We start from the raw sequence: 21,660 nt of genomic DNA on the forward strand, positions 1-21,660 counted from the left end.
ATTTTTCAGGTTAAATGCGACCAAATGAAGAAAGAAGCTGAAAGATTTCTGGATGAAAACATTTTGATTTATGAAACATCAGCAGATTTATCTCGGTTTGAATTTAAAATCATTTTAGTTTGTGTGTGAATGAAAACTTTACTCGTTCAGGTTTTTCCTCAAAGTTTTATTTTTGTATCTGATTTCTAGACGTTGGGTTTTATGTGATGTTTTTTAATTTAATAAAAGTTTGTTTCTTCAAGTCATCTGATGTCGACTCTGAAAACTGCTGGAACTCTAAGCAGAGATTTTTGATTTCACACTTCATTGTAGATTTAATTTTAAACGGGAAAAAAAATCAGATGATAGTAAAAACTAGATCTAGAAATTTATTAGGAATCTAAAACAGATTTATCCAGATGCATGAAAAACCATAAAAACACTTTAATGTCATTACAGGTTATTAAGTGCAGATTGATGGGAGGAAATGAGAGTTTAAAGTTAAATTCATGAATTGAGAGTCAGGATTAATAATTCTAGAGCCTGAAATACAAGATGAAGAACAGAAACTACTGAATCTAGAGCCCAAATTCCTAAATCAAAAGCTGGAATTTCGAAACTGAGAGGCTGAAATACAGATAAATACTAGATTGAGGGCAGAAAGTATTGAATCTCGAGCCAAATATTCAAATCTAGAGCCTGAAATACGAGATGAAGAGCAGAAACTATTAAATCTAGAGCCCAGAATCCTTAATCAAGAACTGGAATTTCTAAATCGAGATCCAGGACTATTAAATTAAGAGCCTGAAATACCAGACAAATACTAGTTAAAGAGGAGAAAGTATTGAATGTAGTGCTATGTATTCTAATAGAGTCTGAACTACGAGATTAATAACAGAAATTATTGAATCTAGAGCCCAAATTTCTAAATTGAAAGCTGGAATTGTTAAATTGAATCTCAATTACTACATCAAGGACCAGGATTAATAATTTGGGAGCCAAATATTGCAATCTAGAGCATGAGATACAAGATTAAGAGCAGAAATGATTGAATCTTGATCCCAAAATCCTAAATCAAGAGCTGGAATTTCTAAGTCGAGATCCAGGACTATTAAATCAAGAACCTGAAATACAGATAAATACTAGATTGAGAGGAGAAAGTACTGAATCTAGAGCCACATATTCAAATCTAGAGCCTGAAATACAAGATTAAGAACAGAAACTACTAAATCTAGAGCTTGAATTCAAATCTAGAGCCAGAATTATTAAATTGAGTCAGGATTACTAAATCAAGAGTCTGAAATACAAGATTAAGAGCAGAAATTATTGAATCTAGAGCTTGAAATTCTAAATCAAGAGCTGGAATACTTAAAATAAGAGGAGGATTACTACATTACAAACCAGGATTACTAAATTAGGAGCCAAGTATCTACAAAAACACGAAGATTATAACTGGTTTAAGTGCAGATTGTTGGGAGGAAATGAGAGTTTAACTTTAAATCATTTTCTGAAGGAATTCTTTATTTAAACCTAAAACTGATGAATAAATGAAAAACCAACAGACTTGAAGTAAAGAGTCAGAAACACGTCATATTCATCCTTTATTATTTTTATTATCATAGATATTATTCCAAATGAACGAAGAACGGGAAGCTGACTGAAGGCTCCTTAGAAAACCGATATGAACACGGAGACGATTCGAGGCACGTTGAGAGAAATTAAAGTGCAGCAAAGTTCAGCATTGAAGGAGGAAACGTCTGGAAACGTCCCACTGCAGGACTCTCTCTGTTCTCTAGATAAACCCATGTTTAGTAGAAAAGCTTCAGTAACGTCTTCATTCTGGAGCTTCACGTCTCACTGAGATAAAACTTCACCTCATCGTTTAGCTGCTCGCCGTCCATCCAAGCAGGAAGGAAACCAGAAGAACCAGCGACTGATTCTGGAATAAACTAACCAGAGCTACAAGTTTTAGCATCTGCATCTACTCATCTGATGTTGTTTTCTAGAAAATAGTGAAAAATGAACAAAAAGGTCGATTCAGTCTGAAACCTCAAAACTCTCAAAGCAGAAATTCCAGTCAAAGAATTCCTAAATAAAGATCCAAAGATCAAAATCTAGAGCCTGAAATACGAGATGAAGACCAGAAACTATTAAATCTAGAGCCCAAAATGGTAAATCATGAGCTGAAATGATTAAATCGAGAGCCCGGATTACTGAATTGAGTGTCAGAATTACTAAATCTAGAGCCTGAAATACAAGATTAAGAGCAGAAAAGATTGAATCTAGAGCCTGAATTTCTGAATTGAGAACTGGAATAATTAAATCCGGAATCTGGATTACTGCATCCAGAACCAGGATTACTAAATTTGGAGCCAAAGATTCAAATTGAGAGTCTGAAATACAAGATTGAGAGCAGGAATGATTAAATCTAGAGCTTGAATTTCTAAATCAAGAGCATAAATTCAAATCTAGAACCCGAAATGGTAAATCAAGACCAGGGATATTTAAATCAAAAGCCGAAATTATTAAATTGAGAGCATGATTACTAAATCTAGAGCTTGAATTTCTAAATCGAGAGCTGGAATGATTAAATCCAGAGTCTGGATTACTATATCCAGAACCAGGATTAATAATTTTCGAGCCAAATATTCAAATCGATACTCTGAAATACAAGATTAAGAACAAAAATGATTAAATCTAGAGCTGGAAATTCCTAAACTGAGAGCCTGAAGTAGCAGATAAATACTAGATCCAGAGCAGAAAGCATCACATCAAGAGCCAAATATTCAAATCTAGAATCTGAAATACAAAATTAGAGCAGGAACAAGTAAATCAGATTTTTAAAATAAAAGTGTCAAATGAAATAGTCTGACAAACTAGAGGAAATGTCTGAACTAAATCTAGAAGATTGTTGCTTGAAACGACGACAAAATCGACTAAAAGCTTCACCGGCAGAATCTTCAGTGAGACGTGAAGCTCAGAACTACGGCAACACAAAGAGTCCAGAAAGAGGACAAACAGGAAGCGGTAGAAAAATACAGAGTTTCTGTCGTCAGCAGCAACAGAAGGAAGTTAAAGAGTTAAAGACAGCCAAAGGTGAGAGGTGATGAAGTCCGACAGTCTGGAGAAGCTCGTCCATGATGGTGCTTCATGGAGCTCCACACCTTCATCTACCTGTCGGCCGGACGCTCAGGTGTTTCTGTAGCCGCCATCAACTTCATGATGCTTCATGGTGGGAAATCACCAGCTGGAGAAATGGACTGACATCATCCAAAGAGTTTTGTTTCGGCCACCAGGAGGCGAGCAGGAGCCGCCGTCCCGTCTGAAGCTGGGATTTCCCACAGAGCCTGAATGCAGCGTCAGTAAACCCAGATCTGTTGGTCCTAAAGGGTCGGGTTTGGAGGAATCGTTGCTCCTGTTCAGTGATGGTTAATGAAACCCACAGTCCTCGTTTGGTGCAAAACTGTGCAGCAAATTACTGAATGGAAGTTGAAATACCAAGTAGAGACCCTGAATTATTAAATCAAGAGTCCCAAATATCAAATCTGGATTCAGGTCGACCAAATTTACAGTCTGGAAAAGGAAACTGGAACCAGAAAATATAAGCAAACTAACGAATGGAGAAACAGAACAACCAAAATCCAGGGCGTGAATTCATAAATCACGGTAAGGAAAAAACCAAATAATGAGCCGGAAATGACTAAATCAGGTGCAGACAAATGAACTGAGAGCGGGAACTACGAATGTGAAAGCGGGAACAACGTTTTACACTCTTTAAACATCTGAAACTGTAAAATGTTTTGTTATAGTTTGATGCAACGTCAGGCAGAACTCGGTCTTTGAACATTTTTTACACAGAACGACGGCTGTGGACTCCGTTTCATCTCCTCCACTGAAGGCGAATGGATCAAATAACTGACAAACAGGAGCAGCAATTCCACAGAGTCTGAATGTTGGTTTGAGCGACTGACGGCTTTTAAAACCTCAACAGGACGTCAAAAATGGGAAACTGTTAAAGTCCATCGACACAAAAACCCAAAACAAACTTTGATCTGCTGCTTGTTTTAGGTCAGTAACCACGAGGTTTTAGAATTTTAAACTCATTATTTCATCTTCAACCAGTAATGGTTGTACAGCTGTTGCCGTGGACACAGCGTCTCCAGGCTGTTGCCGTGGTAACAGGTTTGTTTCTGCAGAACCTGTACAGGAATGTCTCAGTTTGAACTTTAAACAAACCAAAAAAAAAAAAACCAGACGGAGGCAGAAGCAATAAGACAGAAAGACAAAAATAAAGAACATGCCACCAATTGGTTCCAAACCGCCAACGCGGGAGCGCTTGATTCGCTCAACCTGGAGCGGCAGGTGAGTGGGAGGAGCTCAGACGGGCTTCAAGTATTAAAACACCAGGAAACGGAACCGGTACTGAGACTGGTCCGGAGAACAGAACCTGGAGGCGTCATGGAGGGAAACATGGTGGAGATAGAGCCAAACGTTTCTTAGTGTCTGCTGCCCTCTACAGGACAGCAGACGTTCAGGAATCAGGAATCTATTTAGAAACCACAGTTAAAAGCCAAAATGTATAAATCAAGAGTCCAGACCTTAACTTTGAGTCTGAATTTCTGAATCAAAACACTAAACCAAGAGGTTGAATTAGGGAATCCAAACCAGATCTGTAAACTGAGAGTTGCTGAATTCAGAGCCAGAATCACTGAATATAAATTCAACAATCCAAACAGGCATTTTTCACCATTTACGGTCATTTTACAAACAACATAAACAAGATTTAGCCTCTTTGTGGTGAGAACTGTGGACACATGAAGCTCTGAGTTCATTTTACTTCTATTTGCTGAACTTTTCAAAGTTTGCATTGGGTTTTATTGGTCGTTTATTTCACCTTTGTGGTCATTTTGCTTCTCTGTCCAGGTGGTAAACTGTTTTTCTGAAGTTGTTTTGTGTCTGTTTGTGGGGCTTTTGAATTTTCTTCTTCGTTTTCGTACATTCGGGGGACTTGTGTGTCTCTTTCTGAATATTTTCTGCATTTATGTAGTTGTTTTTTAAAATATTTTTAACTCTTTAGTTTCATTGTGGTCACTGCATGTCTTTCTGTTACAGTTTTACTAATTTATGCAGTTGTTTTCTGTCTCTTTCTGGTTGTTTTGTGTCTCTTTCTGGTTGTTTTGTGTCTCTTTCTGGTTGTTTTGTGTCTGTAGTTGTTTTGTGTCTCTTTGTAGTTATTTTGTGTCTATTTTGCTTGTTTTACTAGTTTAGGTCGTAATTTTTAGGCCCGTTTTCGATGTTTTGCATCTATTTGTGGTTATTTAATGTGTCTTTGCACTCATGTTGCAGCTCCGTATTGCTGTTTTAATACTCTAGCTAGGCGTTTGTGCATTTTTATGGCTCTTTACGGTCTCTTTGCTGCCATTTCTTAACTTTAAGTATTAATTTTGTAGCTGTCCAGGTGAGTTTTTCCTCCATGACGCCTCCTGATGTTCGTACAAATAAAAACCTAAAAGCTCCTCAAACTTCAAACTGCTTAAATTAGTTCCTAAACTTGTGGTTATTTCTGAGACATCGGCAGGAGAGAACGACGACGTCATAGCCAGGCAGAGCTTGCACGTGCTCAGTGTGACCGGTTGGCCCTGTTGGCTGTTGCCATAGTAACCAGGTGTCCAAGAGTCCCTGCAGCCAAGAAACCCAGAGTCTGTGGAGGAATCTTCTGGTCCCAGAACGCCTCACCGTCCACGAATCAAACACACTTCCCTGCAGAGGTCATCAAACGCTCCTCATGATGGGTGGAGCTAAACTGACTGCAGAGCTCAGACGGCAACCAGACTGACGGATGTGATGTTTCACACTTTAAACGAGAGGAAGACGGTCACACCAGAGGATCCTGAACGACAAAACACCAACACTAGTCCATGTCCTGCTAACAGCTAAAATACTAACGACAGCTGACCCTGATCAGAGTCCTGAAGCTGCAAGTTGATTAACTCTCTGAACCCAAAACCTCTCCAGGGTTTGAAAAGTGCCTTATCTTTTAAAAATGACTCCATTTATGGGCCAGAAACCGTTAAAAACAAAACAGATTTGCAACTTTCCCACAGTCCTTGAACGTGTCACACATGATGCACGGTTCTTTCTGGAAAAATCTTCAAATTTCAGCTGAAAATTGTGATTTTTCCATCAAATTCTATTTATTCTTCATGTCTCATTTAAAAAATTTACTGAAAATAAACAGTTTTCTCAAAACAGATTGTATAAAAGTCAAAAAATCCTGAACCACGACTGATCAGCTCTGAACAAACTTTCATCTGATAAAAATTCATAAAGTTTTTTGGCTGAACTGCAGGCAGTGTTTCCTCAGAGCGGAGAGGAAACTCGTTTAAACAGAATTATCCAGAGTTCTGTGGAGACTTTGAAAAAATGTCACACATTTTGTTTCCTGATTGTTTAATTTTAAGAGATGCAAAAAAAATTCACCTTTTGTGTTTTTTTAATACTTTCCTGAGTTCTCTCCTTTCTCATGTCATTCTGTTTCCAGAGTTGCAGGATTTTATGATTTAAAGACTTAAAGTGGTAGAGAATGAAAAAAACAACAGCTCAGGGTTCAGAGGGTTAATCTGTTGATTATTTACTCAATCAATCGATTAGTTGTTGGCAAAAAATGGTGATGTCTTGTTTTGAACAACTAATTTGAGAGCAGGAATCTAGAACGGGAACAACTAAGTTGAGAGTGGGAACTACGAATTCAAGAGCGGGAACAACAAATTCGAGAGCGGCAATGACTGAATCAAAAGCAGAAAAATGTCTCGTTTTGTCCAAATAGATTCAGTTTACCATCATAAAGGAGGACAGAAACCAGAAAATATTCACATCAAATGAGCTCTTTTTCTTTAAAAATGACTCAAACTGATCAATCATTTATAAAAACAGATGGTGATTAATTTAATAGCTGACAACCAATCGATTAATCGTCCACTAGTGCTATTGATGAGTGAATAAAATGCTGCGGCCTGTAGACGGTTAACTTCAGCGTAAAACGTTTAGAAAATACGTGAACCAGCTACATCCACTACAGCATAGAAAGGTGCTTTTTGTTCTGCATCACAGAACAGAATCTAATATTATACTCTTTGAAATTAATCTGAAATTATTCACTCTGTTCATTGATTAATCGTTAAGTTTATATAAAAACTACTACAAAATGTCACAGGAAACCAGAATTAAAAAACTATTAAATTTACCGTCGCATGTGACAAAGAAAAAGAGCAAAGTGCCTCTTTAGAGGCGCAGAAACCAGAGAATATTTGGCATTTTACCTTGAACAGGAAGTGAAACGCTACAGCTGCTTAAAATAGTCGCTTAACTGTTTAATGTTCGATCTTCTGCTTCGATGCGCTTCGTGTTTCTGAGCGTCGCGTTAAAAAGCAGCATGACGGCAAACAAGCTCACTGGAAACCACCAAAGAAGGAGCAGAAATCATCTGTGATGTTGGTAAAAGGCCCTGAAAACGTCCTGCTCAGCCCTTTGGTTCTACCTGCCCGACTCACCTGGGCAGGTCTAGAGATGGCTTCAGGCCTGGAGATCAGAGTGAAGTTATATTCATATATTAATGTCGTTTTGCTGCATATTCGCTCCGTTTATTCATACGCCACTAATTTAAAACGCGACTCCTGAAGCTGATAAATGTCGTCTGAACCGAGCTCGTCAGTGTGGCTGCCGTTACCTGAGCCGTCTGCAGGTAAAACTAAAGAAAAGCTTCTGGTTGGAGGAGGCGGGGCCTGCAGAGAGGACGCAGCACTGTGATTGGTCGACCATCACATGCGGCTGTCCTGTAGCAGCGGCTCGATGTCCTCCGCATCACTGGTGGGCGTGGCCAGAGGGCTGCCGTTCTGAGCGTGTGCAGAGGAGGAGGAGGCGGAGCCACCCGCCTTGTGGGCGGAGCAGGTCTTGACGTCGGCCAATCGGTGGTGCTCGGGAATGAAGACAGCGACGATCAGAGCAAAGACGACGGCACAGGCTCCGAACAGGAAGGGAGGACCGGGAACGATGGACTTCTACAGGAAGGACAAAGATTTATTCACATTAGAGGAAATAAAGAATAAAAACAATCCTTCATTGATCCCACAGCGGAGATGCTTCCACAAAAACACAAAAAAATAACATTAAAGACAATATAGACCAGTAGTTCTGTACGTAAAAGTTTAGGTTTTGAACAGATGGTTTTGAATGTGGGAAATAATATAACAGTTATTCCAGACAGCATGGTGGCGGTAGCATCATGATGTGAAGCATGGTGGTGGCGGTAGCATCATATTAACCATGTTTATCTGTTTTATTTGTATATTTAGCATATTTACCTGTGTTTAGTTGTATATTTACCATGTGTATCTACTTTTATTTGTATATTTACCATATTTACTTGTGTGTAGTTGCATATTTACCATGTTTACCTGCGTTTAGTTGTTTATTTACTATGTTTACCTGTGTTTAGTTGTTTAGATTGAATAAAACTCTATTCATCCTGTTGGGGAAATTCAAGGCATCCAGCAGCTCACTCATGTTACATTTAAGAAAAATAAGGAAAAGCAATGTGCAAAAAAACACGTAATTAAAATGCAAATAGCGCTGGTTAAAAAAACGAGATGCAAAAATTGCCGGTATTTCCAATAACAAAGAGTATTATAAAGCTTAAGTATAGAGTATATGTGTAGAAATAATAAGCATATAAAATACTACTTATATCTGTCTGCAGTCTGTTTTCCTTTAAAATTTCATCTGAGATATTTACTGAAAAAAAATCCATGTTTTTCTAAACTGTAATAACTAGAAGGAATGTAAAGAGAATTATCTGATTTTCAACTTTCCGATCGTCCTTGAACTACTCATTTAGATGCTGTTTGGTTGGAAAACTGACATTTGATCACTTTATTCTACATGTCTTATTAAAAACATTCCTCCAACTTAACAAAATGCTCCAACTGGATTCTGTAAAAATGAAGGAAGCCTAACTGTGGTGACTTATTATTTTTAAACGCCAGTACAGCTCGTTCAAATACGAATATTTCATTTCCAATGTTTCCTCTGTCAGTTAAGGTTTCATTCTGAACACCAAGTTATATTTTCAATGCCGCTGTGGGATCAATGGAGGATTATTTCACCTCTGCAGGTCCGTTCTCTGGTTTTAAAGGTAGAAATCTGTGAGTACCTCAGTATCAGCGGGTCTTCCGGCCACCGGCTCCATGTCGTTGAGCTCCACGTTGAAGAGGAAGAAGATGAAGCCGTAAAGAGCCGGACCCAAACCATTACAGAGACCTCTGATACCTGTGATCATCCCCTGAACCACACCTGGACACAAACACGAACCAAAGGTTAAAGATCTGAACTCACCAGCAGAAAACACAAAATTCAAACAACCATACGGAGCCTTTATAAAGTCTTCAGTATCACTTTATGGCTTTTTAACATGTAATTAATTAAATTATGCTTTTTGGACAAAAGTTTCCCCCAAAAAACTCTTTCATGTCACAGTAAAAACAGATCGGTATAAAAAAAATGGTCCTGATGGGAAGCACGGTGGTGGCAGCATCATTTTAACCATGTTTACCTGCGTCACTTATTCTATGATTTACATTGAAACTAACCGACAGCCTGTATCCGTCCTGTCCTTCAGGTGGACTCACCTTGCTGGTCAGGTGATGCGCTGTGTGACACCAGAGCAGAGACTGCTGGGAAAGTGATGGAGGACATGGCTGCTACTGTCCCTGCTGCCCACATCATCCTGCAGAGACCAGGAGGAACCAGTCAAACCAGCTCTAACCTGTTACATTTACCGATCCAGATGGTCAGACACTCACCAGGGCTCAGAGCCGAACCCGTACCAGGCCAGCTGGAAGAGCTGGAAGCCCAGACCCAGGAGGACCGTGTTCTTGTTCCCGATGGTCCTCATCAGAACACTGAGGAACAGAGTCTGACAGAAGATGGAATGAATGTGACAGGTGTTAAAGACGAAGCTGGGATTAAACCCTGTAGGACGGTGGGCGGTTTACCTGAGCCACTATAGAGAGGATTCCCACCATGGCGATGAAGGCGGCGATGGCTGCAGGAGAAAACTCAATCACCTGAAACACAAACATGGATGAGGAGGTCATGAACATCAGGACTAACTGCTGGCTTTAAAACTCCTCATTTTTATCAGTTCATGTACGACGTCATCATATGCAGTGAGCTGCAAATCTAACATTGTCTGATGATTTACCTGCAGACGGACTGGCGAGTCAGAACAAAGCTTCTTAATGGTTCATTTTGCATATTTTTGTAGCTATTTTGTGTCTTCGTGGTCATTATGATTCTAATTGTGGTCATTTTGTGCATCTTTGTGGTTATTGTCCAAGTTATTGTAGCTATTTTGTATCATTTTAGTATCTTTTGGTCATTTTGTTGTTTTTTTAGTCATTTTGTGGCTCTTTGTGGTCATTTGTGGCTCTTTTTAGATGTCTTAAATCTCATGGTAGTTTTCATGCTATTGTCTTCATTTTCTTCTCTTTAGTGATTGTGCATCTGTGTGTATATGTGTGTGTGCTTATAGGTGTGTGTGTGTGTGTGTGTGTGTGTGTGTGTGTGTGTGTGTGTGTGTTACCTGTCTCAGGTAGAGGAAGAAGCTGGAGTACTGTCCAGCCTCCGGCAGGTAGGACAGGAACACCGTGACACAGATCAGCAGCACTGTGGAGTCTTTTCCAACACGACGCAGAGACTGAACACACAACACAGTGGTCAATACACCTGATAATCAACCAATCAACCAATCGGCTGGATGGTGGAGCTCTGAACTCACGGCGAAGGGGTCGGCCTGCTCCCAGGAGATGGGGAAGCCCCAAGACGTCAGCCTCATCTTGTCCGGCAGCGACTCGGGGACGATGAAGAACACGAAGGCGATGTCGGCCACGGCGATTACTGTGGCGACCAGGACCACCAGGCTGTCGCCGTACTGAGCCGACAGGTAGGCACCGATGGCCGGGCTGGTGACCAAGCTGGCAGCGAAGGTGGCCGACACCTGAAGACACAGACCATAAATTCATCGGCTCGGCTCCAGAGATCAGAACTACAGTTATAACGATTGATTATTGATTCCTGATCAGTGAATGTGAAGCTGCAACCTGACAATGAGCAGCAGGAGATATCGAACGCTCTGTCAACCCTGAAATACCTGTCATGGTGTGTGTCTTTTTACTCATTTTGTGCCTTTTTATAGTCTGAGTTGTGTAGTTGTAGTTACCAGTCCGTAGGCCATGCTCCTCTCATGTTCCTCTGTGATGTCGGCCACGTAGGCGAAGATCACTGAGAAGGTGACAGCGAAAATCCCAGAGACTGAGATCAGCGCAAAGTACCACCTGGAGACAGGAAGTACAGGTGGAGTCAGGAAGAGTCGAGAAAAGTCAGGAAGAGTTAAGAAGAGTCAAGAAGGGTCAGGAAGAGTCAAGAAGGGTCAGGAAGAGTCAAGAAGAGTTGGGAAGAGTCGGGAAAAGTTAGGAAGAGTTGGGAAGAGTCGGGAAAAGTTAGGAAGAGTCAAGAAGGGTCAGGAAGAGTCAAGAAGAGTTGGGAAGAGTCGGGAAGCGTAAGGAAGAGTTGGGAAGAGTCGGGAAAAGTTAAGAAGAGTCAAGAAGGATCAGGAAGAGTCAAGAAAGGTCGGGAAGAGTCGAGAAGAGTCGGGAAGAGTCAAGAAGGGTCAGGAAGAGTCGGGAAGAGTCGGAAAAAGTTGGGAAGAGTCGGGAAGAGTCAAGAAGAGTCAGTTCATCTGAAATTATCACATCTTTACAACAACTCCTGCTCAAGCAGCTGCGATTTACCTCAAATGTTTACAGAATAAAATATAAATATATATATGAAAAAGTTTTTATGACATTTCAGACTGATTTATCAGGTACTTTTCAGGATTTATTTTGTTTTTGAAACTGACTACATTTTGTAACACAATAAAAATCTAGGTCTGTTGAACAACAATATTTCAGGAACTTTGAATGATAAAAGCCAGAAATCTTCACTATCTACAGTGCGTGGAGCCTCTGTTTATTTCCAGTGTTTGTAAAACCAGTGGAAACACGCTAAATTCATGTCTGTCTTGTTTGTAAACTAAATACCATATATATGATTTTAATAATGTGCCACATTAATGCAGTTTTTACACGTTATATGATGTACATTGCAGATTCTCAGGTGAGTAATTTGCACCTTCTTGCACATTGTCATTATTTTTTTCCTTACTTTTTTATCATTTAAAATTCCCAGGATTTGCTCCATTTGCTGTTTATCTGACTTGTCACATTTGCATGTCATTTTAGCATCTTTTTTCTGTCTTTCTGTGCAATTTTAGAATCTTTTTGTAACACTTTGTCTTTTCGTGTCATTTTACATCTTTATGTGGCACCTTTTTGTCTTTTTTGCATCTTTTTCTGTCTTTTTGTGTAATTTGTGCATCTTCTTGTGTCATTTGCTGCTATGCTCCAAATCACCAGCTGAGGTCAGAAGAACCACAAAGATACACAAAAGAGTAGGGACATATAAAATGACCAGAAACATTTAAAAGCGTCCCGAAGACACGTTGAAAAAACAAAATGAGATACACAGGAAGAAAAACAAGACAGACGGAGACAAAGACATACAGAGTTCAGATTAAATATTAACTGCCGTTACTTTAAAGCTGTTTTAAGGAACTTCCAGGCGTCTTGTGAATTTCTGCAGCATCCAGTCCACATTAAAACCAGGAGACTAAAAGGTTTAATTTGAGGATTGTGACTGGAGGTTCAGTTAAGCATAAAGTCATGTGACTGATCTGAGAGTCAGCAGACGTCAGCTGATCTGTTCTTATGCAGCCTGAAGCGTCGAAGCTTCAGCCGGATTCAAAGACATCAAATTACAGATTTATCTTAGAGGAGACTCCAGCTGTGATAGACAGTTCTGTTTACTCTGCTGCTGTTTGTGTTCCAGAGCACATTTCTGTTCTGTGAACTATAAATGAAGGACCGGTTTCTGTTTGAACACGTTTTCTGATCCTCAGACGCTCACATGAGCCACATGTGACCGTTCAAACTCCAACAAACCTCCAATAAAGCTCAGAAAGCAGAGCAGCAGACGACCGATGCCGGCTTATTTCAGCTCAAATCATTCAAAGACTTCTGCTAAACCATCTCCGATCTGCTTGAAACTTCTTTTATCATAAAATCTGGATGTTTAAAAAGGTATCTGTGGAAAATTTTGTACATATTAAGTTCTTAAATTTTTTTAAATTCCCAGTCGACCCACTTTCAGCAAGTTTTTTTCTCACACTTAAATCTGAGGCCTCGTCTTTGATAGTTCCTCAGATATTGTTGATCAAACAGCCGTTGAGGCTAACGATTAAAGATAAAAACCTGAAATTTGCAGTTATTTCTCATCATGCCATTGATTCAGAATCTGGAGTCCCAATTTTTGAGCACATTAACAAAAACTAAAAAAATAAACAACCAAACTGATAATCTAGAAGTGGACTAGTGACATTTTTCTGAACCATAAGTAGCTGCAGGTCACAAAAATAGAAAATTAAACATGTAGAATATTTTAATATGAAATATTTGGTCACAAAGTTAAAATTCCAAAGGTATATTTACAAGTATTCATATTTTATAAATATTTCTAACAAATAGCTGAGTTAGCTGAGCCAAAAAAGTTCTAAAAATCAGATCCAATCCAAATGATCCAGCTGATAAAAAATACAGACAGGCATAAATTTCTGTTTTTGAGCTGATGGAGATTATTTGATTTGTTTGTCCGATAATACAGATTCTGAATCAACAACATGATGAAAAATAAGAGACAAAATTTCAGATTTTTATCTTTCTTAGTTCCTGAAATATTGTGTAGACGAGACACTATTTTTCACAGTTGACATCCCCACAGTGAAGCACAGCGGCGGCAGTATCATCTTGTGGGAGTGCTTCTCGACTTGTCTGATATTACAGATTCTGAATTAACAACGTGATGTGAAATAACAGAGAAAATTTCAGGTTTTTGTCTTAAATATTTCCTGATATATTTGATCAAACAAACTCAGATTTTAATGTGAGAAAAAATGCTGCTGAAAGTGGAATGACGAGACTTTTTAAAAAATAATTATCTCAGGAAGTATTTGATATTACAAGCTGACATTTTACAGATATTTTTTATAAATATTCATATTTCATGCTTCAAATTTTCAGACAAATAGCGATTGTTGTAAAAGTGTGATGATTGAGAACCTGAGCCTTCATTAATCCACCTGTGTCTCCTCTGATGTGACAAAATAAAATAATATTAATCAGTTAATTAATCCAGTAGAAAACACTGAACAAAGTGTGTTTGTGTCCTGACCAGGGGCTGATCCTCATGAAGGGAATCGGAGCGCAGGTGAAGAAGACAGTCATCAGGAGGAAGGACTTCCTGCCCCAGATGTCCGACAGAGCACCAATCAGAGGAGCCGACAGGAACGAGAGGAAACCCTGAACATTTCAGAAAACAGACGGAAACAATCAGGCGTCAGAAAAGAGAGAAAAGCTAAAAGAAATCCAAAGAAATCCAGAGCAATGACTCAGAGGTCTGCCACTTTGAAAACAGTTTCCAGACTTTTTCATGTGGATAACATTTTAACTGAAGGGCCAAACTTTCAGTAACGCACATGACAAAGTTGATGTCCGTATGACAGTTTATGCATTGTTTAATTATGTACGTATTTAAACATTACTATGGGAACCTCCAGTGTTGAGTTTTACATTACAATTGTTCCTCCTAAAGTTCAATTTTTGTCATAGACATAAAACACTTTGTCTCTCTGTGTGCTTTTTACAGTATCACGTTGGTGTTTGTTCATTCGTACCTTCACTCCCTGAACCAGGCCGTTCATCAGGAACGTGTGCTGAGGAAACGTCTCATGGAGAACCTGAAACAACAACAACAACATCACATCTACTCATAAAATATAGATTCTGCTTTAAGGATTCACCACATTTAGACTACATCCCCACTGCTGGTTTGTCTACCATCGAGATCTAGCGTCACAGCATCAGTTACCATGGAGATTTAGTGGTACAGCATCAGTTACCATGGAGATCTAGCGGTACAGCATCAGTTACCATGGAGATCTAGCTCCACAGCATCAGTTACCATGAAGATCTAGCTGTGCAGCATCAGTTACCATGGAGATCTAGCGTCACAGCATCAGTTACCATGGAGATTTAGTGGTACAGCATCAGTTACCATGGAGATCTAGCGGTACAGCATCAGTTACCATCGAGATCTAGCGGTACAGCATCAATTACCATCGAGATCTAGCTGTGCAGCATCAGTTACCATGGAGATCTAGCAGTACAGCATCAGTTACCATGGAGATCTAGTGGTACAGCATCAGTTACCATGGAGATCTAGTGGTACAGCATCAGTTACCATGAAGATCTAGCTGTGCAGCATCAGTTACCATGGAGATCTAGCTGTGCAGCATCAGTTACCATCGAGATCTAGCTGTGCAGCATCAGTTACCATGGAGATCTAGCGGTACAGCATCAGTTACCATGGAGATCTAGCGGTACAGCATCAGTTACCATGGAGATCTAGCGGTACAGCATCAGTTACCATCGAGATCTAGCTGTGCAGCATCAGTTACCATGGAGATCTAGCGGTACAGCATCAGTTACCATCGAGATCTAGCTGTGCAGCATCAGTTACCATGGAGATCTAGCTGTGCAGCATCAGTTACCATGGAGATCTAGCGGTACAGCATCAGTTACCATGGAGATCTAGCGGTACAGCATCAGTTACCATGGAGATCTAGCGGTACAGCATCAGTTACCATGGAGATCTAGTGGTACAGCATCAGTTACCATGGAGATCTAGTGGTACAGCATCAGTTACCATGAAGATCTAGCTGTGCAGCATCAGTTACCATGGAGATCTAGCTGTGCAGCATCAGTTACCATGGAGATCTAGCGGTACAGCATCAGTTACCATGGAGATCTAGCGGTACAGCATCAGTTACCATCGAGATCTAGCTGTGCAGCATCAGTTACCATGGAGATCTAGCGGTACAGCATCAGTTACCATGGAGATCTAGCGGTACAGCATCAGTTACCATGGAGATCTTGCGGTACAGCATCAGTTACCATCGAGATCTAGCTGTGCAGCATCAGTTACCATGGAGATCTAGTGGTACAGCATCAGTTACCATGGAGATCTAGTGGTACAGCATCAGTTACCATGAAGATCTAGCTGTGCAGCATCAGTTACCATGGAGATCTCGTGGTTACAGCATCAGTTACCATGGAGATCTAGTGGTACAGCATCAGTTACCATGAAGATCTAGCTGTGCAGCATCAGTTACCATGGAGATCTAGCTGTGCAGCATCAGTTACCATGGAGATCTAGTGGTTACAGCATCAGTTACCATGGAGATCTAGGAGGTTAAATCTTTGTGATACTAAAAACTGACTTTAGTTTCATCATACCTGCTGCCTCATCAATCTACGTCATAGTTCAGCCCTTTGTATCTCTTCTACACTTTTTATGAACACAAAGTTCCCACAGGAGCACTGGTAACCATGACAACAACGTCCTGACAGCAGGTAGTTTATTACTGGATTTACTGTGTTTGGCTGGACGACGTGCAAAAGAGGAAACAGTGTGAAGCTTCAAACATCATAAAATACAGTCGGAGTTCATCTGACCGTCCTCCAGAAACCATAAACTAGGAGCTACAGGACTGTAAACATCATCTAGACTCTAGGAGCTACAGGATTATAAACATCATCTAGACTAGGAGCTACAGGACTATGAACATCATCTAGACTCTAGGAGCTACAGGACTATAAACATCATCTAAACTAGGAGCTTCAGGACTATAAACATCATCTAGACTAGGAGCTACAGGACTATGAACATCATCTAGACTCTAGGAGCTACAGGACTATAAACATCATCTAGACTCTAGGAGCTACAGGACTATAAACATCATCTAGACTAGGAGCTACAGGACTTTAAACATCATCTAGACTCTAGGAGCTACAGGACTATAAACATCATCTAGACTAGGAGCTACAGGACTTTAAACATCATCTAGACTCTAGGAGCTACAGGACTATAAACATCATCTAGACTCTAGGAGCTACAGGACTATAAACATCATCTAGACTAGGAGCTACAGGACTATGAACATCATCTAGACTCTAGGAGCTACAGGACTATAAACATCATCTAGAATAGGAGCTACAGGACTATAAACATCATCTAGACTCTAGGAGCTACAGGACTATAAACATCATCTAGACTAGGAGCTACAGGACTATAAACATCATCTAGACTAGGAGCTACAGGACTAAAAACATCATCTAGACTAGGAGCTACAGGACTATAAACATCATCTAAACTCTAGGAGCTACAGGACTATAAACATCATCTAAACTAGGAACTACAGGACTACAAACATCATCTAGACTCTAGGAGCTACAGGACTATAAACATCATCTAGACTAGGAGCTACAGGACTATAAACATCATCTAAACTCTAGGAGCTACAGGACTATAAAAATCATCTAAACTAGGAACTACAGGACTACAAACATCATCTAGACTCTAGGAGCTACAGGACTATAAACATCATCTAGACTAGGAGCTACAGGACTATAAACATTATCTAAACTCTAGGAGCTACAGGACTGTAAACATCATCTAGACTAGGAGCTACAGGACTATAAACATCATCTAGACTAGGAGCTACAGGACTATAAACATCATCTAAACTCTAGGAGTTACAGGACTACAAACATCATCTAGACTCTAGGAGCTACAGGACTATAAACATCATCTAGACTAGGAGCTAGAGGACTATAAACATCATCTAAACTCTAGGAGCTACAGGACTGTAAACATCATCTAGACTAGGAGCTACAGGACTATAAACATCATCTAAACTCTAGGAGCTACAGGACTGTAAACATCATCTAGACTAGGAGCTACAGGACTGTAAACATCATCTAGACTAGGAGCTACAGGACTATAAACATCATCTAGACTAGGAGCTACAGGACTATAAACATCATCTAAACTCTAGGAGCTACAGGACTATAAACATCATCTAGACTAGGAGCTACAGGACTATAAACATCATCTAAACTCTAGGAGCTACAGAACTATAAACATCATCTAGACTAGGAGCTACAGGACTATAAACATCATCTAAACTAAGAGCTACAGGACCATAAACATCATCTAGACTCTAAGAGCTACAGGACCATAAACAACATCTAAACGAGGAGCTCCAGGTGCATCTTTTGTTTGCCTTCAGTCTAATCAACAGGTAGAACCTCTGACCGTTTCACATGCAAGTACGTCACAAAGCCAAACATTCTGCTCCCTGTTTATTCAACACAAATAAAGTCCATTGTATTGTGAAACGGCCTCTTTGTGCTGCTGTAAAGGAATTCAGAAGATTAACTCTACGAGTCACTGGCAGCGTTCCAAACTACAGATGGATCTTTGCACATGAAGGTCCCATATTGTTCCGTTTTCAGCCAATGAATCAAAGTCTCACATGACTCAGCAGTGGAGTTTTTTTTAGTTCTTCAGCTCAGAATACACACAGATGGTTGATTTCACCATGACGGTAGAACTCCTGGTTTAAGCATTCTTCTAAATGTGCTGCTGCTTTCCCGCCTCCTTCAGGAATAAAACTCTCTCTGATCAACAAAACATCTCACCACTGCAGCTGACACCAGACGACCAGGACTTTCTGTCTGTAGCTTTTTTCAGTTTCACCGAGCCCTCGTATGCTAATGGTGGTCGTTAGCATGAGCCACATTCCTCGCTGCATTTAACTGCATACACCAGGTTGCTCTTCTGACTGTGTGGTGTGGGGTCTGGACACCAATGTTCAGATTTTGGACAGGGAGGACAGATGGTTTGAGAGAGGCGTGAAAGAAGCCATCCATGTCAAAGTGGAGAAGCCATCTCTGAACGGGGGGGGGGGGTCTGCGACATCATCTTTCGCCATTTTACAATCAGGTCCTTTCAAAACTCCCCAAAAGAACTACTCAGGTGAGGTGGCTCATGCTAACGACCACCATTAGCATACGAGGGCTCGGTGAAACTCGCATTTCAACGACCCCCTTTGTCACTCTCTGGCTCCTAACGACCATCGTTGAGGAGCCAGACGGGCCTTGGCAATGGTCGTTGGAATGTGAATAACACTGACCACACCTCACAGAGGTTAGAAGCTGAGGCAACATCAACCACCACCAGAACTGAAGAAGCCTCTTGGATGAGAGGTGAAACGTCTTCAAGGAACCTTCTTAAAGTCCAGTTGGATTGATTTAAACAACTTTGGAGTTCCATGTAAACTGTACCACTGAGGGACATTCAAAGATGTTATATTTAATTTAAAGCAGTAAACCAGGACTGGGTGAGTTACTGTGTTAGCATCTGTTAGCTTCTCTCCTGCTCTCTGTACTCATTAAACTGCATTTTAGTCCAGCTGAACTACAATAAAGCTGCTCTCATTTCCAGATGTTTCTGTTGTCAGATAGCAGAATGAGTATTGTTGTTAGCATGTTACACTAACTAACTAAGGCTAATGTTAGCCACAAGAATAGGAGAATCCACCGTGTCAGCATGTTGTGTGACTAATGTGGCAAATAATTGTACCAGCACAACAATAGGAAAGCCCTTAGTGTTAGCACAATATGTGGCTAACATTAACATTAGCCGCAACAAAATAAACAATCCTAAGTGTTGGCATGTTGTGCAGCTAATGTGGCTAATATTAGCAGTAGGTGTTGGACTGGTGTTGGACTGCTGATGGACTGGTGTTGGACTGCTGACGGACTGGTGATGGACTGGTGTTGGACTATTGAAGGACTATTGATGGACTGGTGATGGACTAGTGATGGACTGCTGACAGACTAGTGACGGACTGGTGATGGACTATTGTTGGACTGGTGTTGGACTATTGCTGGACTATTGATGGACTGCTGATGGACTGGTGATGGACTGTGTTTACTCACCGTCAGCATGGGCGTGGTCAACAGCCCCCAGGCGAAGAACTCCAGGAAGATCACCACCACCGCATGAGTCACTCTGGCTCGGCCTCGACCGGGCTGAGGGCAGAGAACTGACATTAACTATTCATCTGTGGGAACTAAAAGCTGCTCCCGCTCATTCCTGAAGGTTCCTACCACTGACCTCATCCAAGTTCTAACAGCTCCAGGAAACAGCTTCAACAAACCAAAGCAAATATCAACAAACTACATGAGCCAGTTATGGATGCAGATGTAGATATGTACTGATGTTTGGGTCATTTCATTAAAAATCTATCTGGATTTCCCCTCAGACCTCCTCAGAACCATCTGGTTCTTCATCTCCAGTAACTTTATTAATGATCAGAGTTCTACCTTCATACTGGGAATATACACGGTGTCCATAAAGTCTCTTTACAATTTTAAGAATTTATTACAAAGGCAGTTGATAAGATATCTTAACCAGATTTGTTTTATTGCAGTCGGTGTTTATTAAAGTCTGCAATCACATTGACATTGTGTGTTTCAGGTATCCTGTTGGTGAAAGAGGTACTGTTAAATAAAACCCTAAGATACGGGACATTACTGACTTGAAGCAAAAGATTTCTGATGCCATGGCCACCATTGATGAGGCTATGCTACAGCGAACATGGCAATAAATTGAGTACCATCCTGACGTGCTTCGTGCAACTAGTGGTGCCCATATACAGGTGTATGAAATGAGGTAGAAAAAACTTTGATGACCACTGATTACAATAAAACAAATCTGGTTAAGATATCTTATCAACTGCCTTTGTAATAAATTCTTAAAAATGTAAAGAGACTTTATAGTCACCCTGTATATATATATATATATTCCCAGAATGATTGAACATACATATAATAATATTTCCAGAGTTCCACGTCCTTGAAGTCCATAGAGGAGAATGTCCCCTCTAGAAAGTTTTAGAGTAGACCTACCGACAACTGTACAGTTTATTTCCACGTGTCGCTGCTGCATCTCAACTACAAAATCGACCCTGACTTGACAACGATAAGCTTCATACTTTCACTTTCCCAGATCTTTGACAGCTTCATGACTGAACAGACAGCAGAATGTCAGAGGATGAAGAGCTGCAGCTCAGAAATCTGACATCTAAATGACCCCACTGAGATATTTTAGGGCTGAAATCCTGAAACTAAGTCCCTTATCTGGTAAACAGCAGTTTGCTGCTTTCGTCCTGGTTTGGTTTGGCCCCCCTGTACCTGTGTGATCTGCTGGTTCCCTACAACCCTTCTGGCTCACTGAGATCAGCAGATCAAGCTCTACTGGTGATGCCTATGACCAAAAAGAAACTGAGAGGTGATCGTGCTTTTTCTGTGGCTGCTCCTAAACTGTGGAATGAACGCCCACTAAAAATCAAACAGGCTGATTCCCTCCCTAATTTTAAATCTCCTTTAAAAACACATTTTTTTAACTTGGCGTATGGCTCAGCTTAGAGCTGACTTTTACTGTACAACCTGTGTCTTATGTCTTATTTTTATACTCGCATTATTGTTATTTATTCTTTTATTCTATTATTTAATGTGTACAGCACTTTGGTTGACAGCGTTGTTTTAAAGTGCTTTAGAAATA

General features: G+C 40.3%; 2 protein-coding genes across 9 annotated transcripts in view; one reads left to right on the top strand and one right to left on the bottom strand.

The window, feature by feature from the left end:
• lrrc2 (leucine rich repeat containing 2) overlaps nt 1–245 on the top strand; it is a 12,922-nt gene extending 12,677 nt beyond the window's left edge. For all 8 annotated transcript variants that reach the window (XM_055011144.1, XM_055011145.1, XM_055011143.1 and 5 more), the window contains one exon: nt 1–245. This exon is cut by the window's left edge and continues 1,278 nt beyond it. The gene's annotated coding sequence lies outside the window, so the exon portion shown is untranslated.
• Nucleotides 246–1,567: 1,322 nt separating this feature from the next.
• mfsd14bb (major facilitator superfamily domain containing 14Bb) overlaps nt 1,568–21,660 on the bottom strand; it is a 30,026-nt gene continuing 9,933 nt past the window's right edge. Inside the window, exons 2-12 of the mRNA XM_055011142.1 lie at nt 20,034–20,126; nt 14,864–14,926; nt 14,362–14,489; nt 11,255–11,369; nt 10,814–11,032; nt 10,619–10,732; nt 10,029–10,100; nt 9,837–9,949; nt 9,663–9,760; nt 9,188–9,327; nt 1,568–8,036 (exon numbers count right to left, since the gene is read on the bottom strand). Of these exons, the coding sequence (XP_054867117.1) occupies nt 7,797–8,036; nt 9,188–9,327; nt 9,663–9,760; nt 9,837–9,949; nt 10,029–10,100; nt 10,619–10,732; nt 10,814–11,032; nt 11,255–11,369; nt 14,362–14,489; nt 14,864–14,926; nt 20,034–20,126 (1,395 nt within the window). The 3' untranslated portion in view covers nt 1,568–7,796. The remainder of the gene's footprint in view (nt 8,037–9,187; nt 9,328–9,662; nt 9,761–9,836; nt 9,950–10,028; nt 10,101–10,618; nt 10,733–10,813; nt 11,033–11,254; nt 11,370–14,361; nt 14,490–14,863; nt 14,927–20,033; nt 20,127–21,660) is intronic.

This window comes from Amphiprion ocellaris, chromosome 6, assembly GCF_022539595.1.
Source record: "Amphiprion ocellaris isolate individual 3 ecotype Okinawa chromosome 6, ASM2253959v1, whole genome shotgun sequence".
In the NCBI taxonomy this organism is placed as follows: Eukaryota; Metazoa; Chordata; class Actinopteri; family Pomacentridae; genus Amphiprion; species Amphiprion ocellaris.